This window comes from Carettochelys insculpta, chromosome 2, assembly GCF_033958435.1.
Source record: "Carettochelys insculpta isolate YL-2023 chromosome 2, ASM3395843v1, whole genome shotgun sequence".
NCBI lineage: Eukaryota > Metazoa > Chordata > Testudines > Carettochelyidae > Carettochelys > Carettochelys insculpta.
The window spans coordinates 217,279,084-217,287,271 of NC_134138.1; the positions used below are offsets into that span (position 1 = coordinate 217,279,084).

The following is an 8,188-nucleotide window of genomic DNA, read 5'->3' on the forward strand; positions in this document are numbered from 1 at the left end:
GCCATACAATAAGGCTACAGTCACACTGGTGTGTTCTGCCAGCAAAACGCCGTTTTGGCAACAGAACTTGGGGAGCATGCACACACAAAATGTGTTTTGTTGACAGTTTCTCAATAAAACTCAGCACTTTTACCGGCAGTGTTCTGCCTCTCAGCCATGAGGCATAACGCTACTGTCAACAGAATCTGTCGCCAGTAAAGCTGTGGGAATGTTCTGGAGGGCCCTCTGTGGGCAGACGGCGCATCCACAACAATGGGCAGCTCTGTCTGCTGCACTTCCGGGTGCCTGCTTTGTTGCGAGAGCAGCCAGGCAGTCCGGCTGCTCTGTTGACAGAGTGGATCACTCCTCCAATCCACTTTTAGAGTGTGGCCACACTCTGTGAACAGAAGCTTTGTCAGGAAATCTCTTCCGACAGTGACTTCTGTTGACAGAGTCTGTACTGTAACCACAGGCTAAATGTCACACAGGGTATCAGGGGTTTTTTTTCCATATACGTGACTAAGCATTTTTTTCTCATTTGTCTAATCAAAGAAGAAAGGAAATAATTTTTCTATTTTTAAGGTAGAGGTCCCATGAACCCTTTGGTACTGGATGATTATGACATGAAGCTAATTGGCAGAGTAACTGGAGAATTAGGGGAAGACGTGGAGCTTGTAAGTACTACAATTACTAAGAACCACAGCCTGCAACCGGAAATAGCTCCCATTAAGTGGAGTATATATGCCTTGCAGTAGTAAACACTAGTTCTAATAATGTGTGTTTACAAGATCAGGTTCACCCTAAACTGGAGATAAACTATTCACAAATGAAAACCAGTGATAGTCTATTTTGTTGACAGACATTGTATAATACATCAAAGAGGAGTGCAGTTACTAATTTTCTTGACTGTGACTCTATACTTGATTGCATTTTCTCTCTCACCTTTCAAAGCTGTCACCAGTTTCTGACAGCACTTTAACAGTACCTTTTGCCTCAAGTAACATTAGTAATGCCACCCTTAAAATCAGAAGGGAGGTCTCTTGTGAGTGGTGCACCAGTGCAGAGGCTGAAAAACATGGGGTCAGATCCTCAACTACAGGTTGAACCTATCTAGTCCAGCACCTTTGGGACAGGACTGGTGCCCAATGAAAGAATTTGCCGGACCACACAATTTCAATATTGTCTAGCAGCATTACCAACACTTCCACTGCTTACTGGGCTCTTAGAAGACACTTAAGGGTAAATTACAGCTAAATAACAGCACAAGACATAGAGAGACAGGACTGGGGACTGAACAACTTTATGGGACCATGGGAAACTTGGCCACATCCATGATAAGTGGTCTCTGGCTATCTAAAATCAGGCTGGATTATGGATGTTGCCAGTGAGATAGTGACAGACTAGAACTTAAACCTGTAGTGTAAATCAGCATAGCTCCATTGAAGCCATCAGCTGAGGAGCTGGCCTATTGCCTTTATCAGACTCATGGTTTTTGTTAACATGTTGACATGGCTTCCCCTTGGTAAAAGTGCCTGTAGCATCACAGGTTATTGTCTACAAAGCTCCGCCAGCTGAGGTTTCTGAGATAGTTTTTCATTACTGTGCATGATCCATTATGCTACATTTATGTAAGTAACTTGCCTTTTACTTCAGAGTTCTTTGATTCTATTTCAAAGTGCAGTTCTACTCTTCAAAGGTATCAGATGGGTATCCGTGCTAGTCTGTGTCTCCAAAACCAATGGGAAGTCCTGTGGTACCTTATAGACTAACAGATATTTTGGAGCACAAGCTTTCGTGGGCAAAGAGCCACTTCATCAGATGCATCTCTCTTTAAAGGGTAAAATGGCCGTGGGAGGTTATTTTCTCTTAATAATTTTAACAATAAATGTCCTCTTGATTCAAGTGAAAATGTGTTTGCATAACTGCCAGCCATGCAAACTCAACATCAGATATGAAAATCAAGCTGAATTACTTTCTTCTTGTGCATCATTCATAATGTTCTGCAGGCCAGTTTCTGCCCATGGTGACACTTGTGCAGTCCCATAGTCTTCAGTAAGTTTGCACAGGTGTAAATGATTGGAACTATGTAAACTCTTCCATTGACAATGCACAAGAACGAACCAATTCTAGACTAACACCGCTACCTTTCTGCATCGATTCCATTTCAGTTTCCCACAGCTGTGATGGTTCTGCAGTGCTAGTAGGAATATAAAACTAATTCAGACTCCTTTTGTCACTAAACGATCCAGGTGATGTTGAACAAGCATAGCATAAGAAACACCTCTGTTAAGTAAGAAGGTAGCATTTTTTTTTACAAAGTCAGTTTTCAGAGTAGAAACAGGTAACATTTTCAAAAGCATTTTATTTACTAGAGCTTCATTCCATTTTAAAAGAGGACTGAGTCATAAAGGCCTGGCTACACGAGCCCGCTCCTTTTGGAGGGGCATGTTAATGAGGCAGTTAGGAAGATACTAATAGGGCAGCGACATGAATATGCAGCGCCTCATTAGCATAATGGCAGCTGTGCGTGTTTTGAAAGAGCCGCTTTAGCAAAGCACACCACCCATGTAGCCAGGGGCCTTTTGAATGGACACATTGAGCTTCTGAAGCCCCTTCTTCCTATTTGGTTTTGACAAAGTGGCTCATTACTATGCCCCTTTCAAAAGGAGGAGGCTAGTCTATCCACAGCCTAAGGCAAAAGCCACACAGCAAAGTTATTTCAAGATAAGTTATTTTGAAATAATTTTGCAAGCCTCTACTCTACGTACAGCATATTTTGAAATAAATTCAAAATACCAAGCATGTCATTTCAAATTTTATAAACCTCATTTCAGGAGGAATAATGCCTATTTTGAAATAGGTACTGTAGGAGTGTGAGAGGGAGGCCAGGCAAGGCAGGGGATAAACAAGGCCTGTTGGCCCAATCAGCCCTGCCCCGGCTCACCTGTGGCCAGTGTCAGGCCTGGAGGGGTATAAAGGGTGGGAAGCCAGTCCACTTTGGGGCTGACCAGCGAAGAGGCAGGAGGTGGCTCTGAGTCAGGAGGCCCCAGGCCAGAGCTGCCACCCGGTTAGCCACTGGAGGGTGCAGCCCAGGACCCTCCCTGAAATACTGAGTGGAGTGGGGACCGCCCCCCCCGGGGAACCCCTTTCCCACCAAAGGGGGAACTACACTTTCGGGGCCATGCCCCAAACTTAACCCATAGACTCTCGGTTGGGGCTGAAGACCCACCCGACAGCCCCTAGCCAGGGGGCCTAGCCACTAGGCCATTCAGTCCCAGGTGCAAACTGCTCACACGTACTCTGTGTCCAGACATGCTATTTCAAAATGCATTCTTGTGTGTAGCTGTGTTATTTTGAAATATGCTATTTCGGAACAGCTATTGTGGAATGACTTATTTCAAAATAATACTGATGTGCAGATGTAGCCTAAGTGAAAGTCAGTGGGATTTAATTATCTAAGTGGCTATGTCACTTTTTAAAATGGCACTTTACTGATTTAGTATATATCTACACTGCAACTGGAAGTGTAATTTCTAGCTCAAGTAGATACCCATGTACTGGTTTGGCTTGAGCTAGCCACTTAGGTACAGGCAGCAGGACGGTTTAGTCACCTGCGTGCAGACTTAGGGCTCAGATGGGATAGTATTTAGGGATTGAATACAGGTCCTTAGATGCTTTTGAAAATGTTTGCAGTTGTCGGTTAATTTCAGTTAACTCAAGCGATTAAGTCAAAACAAAGTAACTCAATCACAATTGTTTTAATCACCTCATTAAACAACAGGGCTACGTCTACAGTTATTACATACTTTGAAATGGCCATGCTAATGGCCAAAACGAAGAATACTAACAAGGCACTGAAATGCATAGTCAGCGCCTCGTTAGTGTGCTGCCGGCCGCGGCACTTCAAATGTGCCATGGTTCGCTCGCCTGTGGCTCGTCTACACGGGGTCCTTTTTGAAAGGATCCCACCAACATCAAAATAGGAATAAGGGGATTTCGATGTTGGCGGGGTCCTTTCAAAAAGGAGCCCCATGTAGACGAGCCATAGGCAAGCGAATCGCAGCACTTTCGAAGTGCTGTGGCCGGCGGCATGCTAATGAGGTGCTGAATATGCATTTCAGTGCCTTGTTAGTATTCTTCGATGTGGCCATTTTGAAGTTTTTAGTAAGTGTAGACACAGCCTAGTAGAACACCAATTCAAACATATAAATATTTTGGATGCCCTCTATGTTTTCAAATATATTGATTTCAATTACATCACTGAATACAAAGTGCACAGTGACCACTTTATATTATTGTTATTACAAACATTTATGCCATAAAAAGATATGTATTGTATTTTTCAGTTCAACTCATACAAATAATGTAGCGCATTCTTTTTTATCATAAAAGCGCAACACAAATGTAGAATAACCATTTTTTCTATAAGTGTACTCCATAACATCTTAACCCATAGCGCAAAAACAAAACGATGTAAAACGCAGAGCCCACAAGTTCACTTAGCCCTACACAGGGAGGGATAACTCAGTGGTCTGGGCATTGACCTACTACACCCTGGGTGATGAGTTCAGTTCTTAAAGGAGCCATATAGGGCCCTGGGGAAAATAGGTTTAAAAAAAAAGATCTGCCAAGGATGGTGATAGGTCCTACTGTGAGTGCAGATGACGGGACTTGATGACCTGTGAGGGTCCCTCCAAGTTCTGAGATAGATAGGTTAACTTCCTGTTGAGCCAGTTGCTAAAACAAAAACATTTGTCTACATTTCCAGGAGATAATGCTATCTGCTACTTATTTACAATATCACCTGAAAGTGAGAACAGGTGTTTCCATGTCATTCTTGTAGCCAGCCTTGCCAGGTGTTCATTTGCCAGATATGCTAAGCAGTGGTGTACCCCTTGCTATTTCAACTTGAAGATTCAAGAACAACAAGAAGTCTTGTGGCACCTTATCAACTAACACATATCTTGGAGCATAAGTTTTCATGGATAAAGACCCGCTTCATCAGATGCATCTCATGAAGCGGGTCTTTGCCCACAAAAGCTTATGCTCCAAAAATACCTGTTAGTCTATAAGGTGCCACAAGACTTCTTGTTGTTCTCAAAGCTACAGACTAACACGGCTACCTCTCTGAAACTTGAAGATTGCTTATCTGTTCCCACAGTGCAAATTGTTGTAAACAAGAATAATAATATAAAGCAAGCACTGTGCACTTTGCATTCTACATTGTAATTGAAATCAATATACTTGAAAATGTAGAAAAATATCTAAAATATTTACAGTAAACTTAAAGTGGTATTCTGTTATTAACAGTGAGATTAAAACTGCAATTACTCATGATTAATTTTGTTAATCATTTGGCTGTCCTAAAAATTTTACCCCATATCTTAAACAGAAAAGCTTCTCAGTTTTCTCTCAAAGATGACCTGGAAAAAATAGTTTGGGCCCTTTTCCTCTCCTTTATAATGTATAAAAAGCCTCAAAGTGTATCTTCAACAACTTGCTTATAGAAAAGAAAATCAAATGGCAGTTCTCATTAATTCAAACACAGGTCAGCCTCTCTTGCCCTCTGGCCTTAAAATTTGTGTTTGGAAAAGGTCCACTCAGAGCCAGACCTGTTTTACCCAAAAATATTATTCCATTTAGCACTTTAAAATAAATACCAGAGATAAAACATTTGGGTTATTGAGTCGTTTTTAGGCTGCAAGCTGTGCCCGGCAAGGATGGACTTTGACTTAGTTATGGCTCCTTGGTGCTATTGCAGTACAAATAATTATGAATGAAGATAGATCAGTGTTCTCCATAGTATGGTCAGTAGAGACTTTGCTGGCCATGTGGTGTTAATGAATCTCATTGTTTCCACTTGCTAAATTATATTAACAGAAGATAAGTATATATTAATGTATGCATTTGTCAGCATTATAACATGGATGTCATAAATTCACAAGCAAGAGAGACAGTAACTATAGAAAGCGGGCACAAGAAACCACCTCCCATTTGTGTCCTGTATATAGACATTGGGCACAGTATGTTCACTGGCCTCCTCCAAGCACAAGGTCTATGAGTTTAGTCTCCAAATATACTCTGTGCAGGGATAGAATTATGGTCTCAGCTCCTTCCCTCACCTAGCTGAGTTGGACTGTCTTGGCTGGCACTCACTGCTCACTTTGGCTACGTCTACACGTGAAGCCTACATCGAAGTAGCTTATTTCGATGTAGCGACATCGAAATAGGCTATTTCGATGAATAACATCTACACGTCCTCCAGGACTGGCAACGTCGACGTTCAATATCGACGTTGCGCAGCACCACATCGAAATAGGTGCTGCGAGGGAACGTCTACATGCCAAAGTAGCACACATCGAAATAAGGGTGCCAGGCACAGCTGCAGACAGGGTCACAGGGCGGACTCAACAGCAAGCCGCTCCCTTAAAGGGCCCCTCCCAGACACAGTTGCACTAAACAACACAAGATCCACAGAGCCGACAACTGGTTGCAGACCCTGTGCATGCAGCATGGATCCCCAGCTGCAACAGCAGCAGCCAGAAGCCCTGGGCTAAGGGCTGCTGCACACGGTGACCATAGAGCCCCGCAGGGGCTGGACAGAGAGCGTCTCTCAACCCCTCAGCTGATGGCCACCATGGCAGACCCTGCTATTTCGATGTTGCAGGACGTGGATCGTCTACACGTGCCCTACTTCGACGTTCAACTTCGAAGTAGGGCGCTATTCCCATCCCCTCATGGGGTTAGCGGCTTCGACGTCTCACCGCCTAACGTCGATGTTAACGTTGAAATAGTGCCCAACACGTGTAGCCGTGACAGGCGCTATTTCGAAGTTAGTGCCGCTACTTAGAAGTAGCGTGCACGTGTAGACACGGCTTTTCAAAGCAGTGGTGTGACCATATTTCCCCTCACTCTGTGCCCATATCTGGCAGTATGACTCCACACTGTCCCCAACTCGGGGCTATGGATGACAGCTCACACTCAGGCCCTTTTGGCAGAGTAACCCAGTGATCAGAACCATCAGCCATAGAGCACTGTTCCTTAGTGAAATGCATTGGCTTAGACACCAGCCTTAATCCTATTTTTTTCTCCCACAGAAAGAAACATTTCTGCCTACTCTCTCGCAAGTAAGGCCCTTAGAAGGGCGCATTGCACGTGTCCTGCAAGGTCGGCAACCCCACAAATCAATTTTACAAGTACAGGATTCCTCAGACTTCCCTGTGCCTCAAGTTCTTTACACAGTTCATGCTGTCATGCCCAGTTATTCAGAAATGGTACTTGACAATAGGAAAACAGCAACAAACCCGGATCAGCAATGTAAACATACAGCAAATGAAGCCAAGAAAAGAGAGGAGGTCTCACTACAGACTCTTCATCTGCCTCAGGCATGGTACCAGAGAGGTGAGATTCAGGATAACAGATCTCCAGTGAACAAATTTCAGAAAATCACAGACACGTGGCAAACAGAGGCTTTGTACAGAAGGCAGCTTGCAGTCAGACCTGAATCTGAACATCCTCCCACTCCACCCTGGAATTCTCTTCATTATGAAGATCTGAAACCCAGCCGCTTAGACCAATACATTGTGTGGCACAACCCTGTTAGTCTTAGTAAGCCAGGCTTACCAGTGGGTCAGACTGGTGGAGAAGGTGGTATTTTTCAACTTGAGCACTGTGATCAAGAGGAAATCCAATGTACTCTGACTATGGAGGGCTACCCACCCACCGTAGCACTGCCTGAATGGATTCCTAATTCTGGGGTGCCCCGACCTCAGACATCATTACTTGAGCTTCAGGATTCCTTTTCTAAAACAGGAGCACACCAACGTTTTCATAATTCTATTAAAGGGGAAGCAAAAGACCTCCGGGATAACATTCATGAAGGGAGAAGGCACACATTCTATGGCTTCAATTCATTTTATTTCTATAACTGACATGTGCCTTTGTCCCTGTCAATTAAAAATTAAAAAGACTCATTCAAACCCTCTCTCTGTATTTACAATCTGAGGTTTTCTGGCTTACAGCTTGGACTCTTTTCTCTCCATTTTACTGGTAACATCATGAAAAGAATATCCATTGTCTGAGATACAGGTATGTTTAAAAAACAAAGGTGATGGAACTAGGCCCTCTGATGAGGGGGTTAAGGGGGCAGTTGCCCCCAAACCTGGCATTTCAAAGGGGCCTGGAGCCCCACTACTGCTGCTGCGCCTCT

The 8,188-nt window shown here is 43.7% G+C and overlaps 1 protein-coding gene across 1 annotated transcript in view; it reads left to right on the top strand.

Annotated features, from left to right (window-relative positions):
• The window catches only part of SPMIP4 (sperm microtubule inner protein 4), a 58,031-nt gene extending 50,121 nt beyond the window's left edge, over positions 1–7,910 (top strand). The window contains exons 8-9 of the mRNA XM_074986164.1: positions 562–653; positions 7,077–7,910. Coding sequence (XP_074842265.1) covers positions 562–653; positions 7,077–7,910 — 926 coding nt within the window. The remainder of the gene's footprint in view (positions 1–561; positions 654–7,076) is intronic.
• The last annotated feature ends 278 nt before the right edge of the window (positions 7,911–8,188 follow it).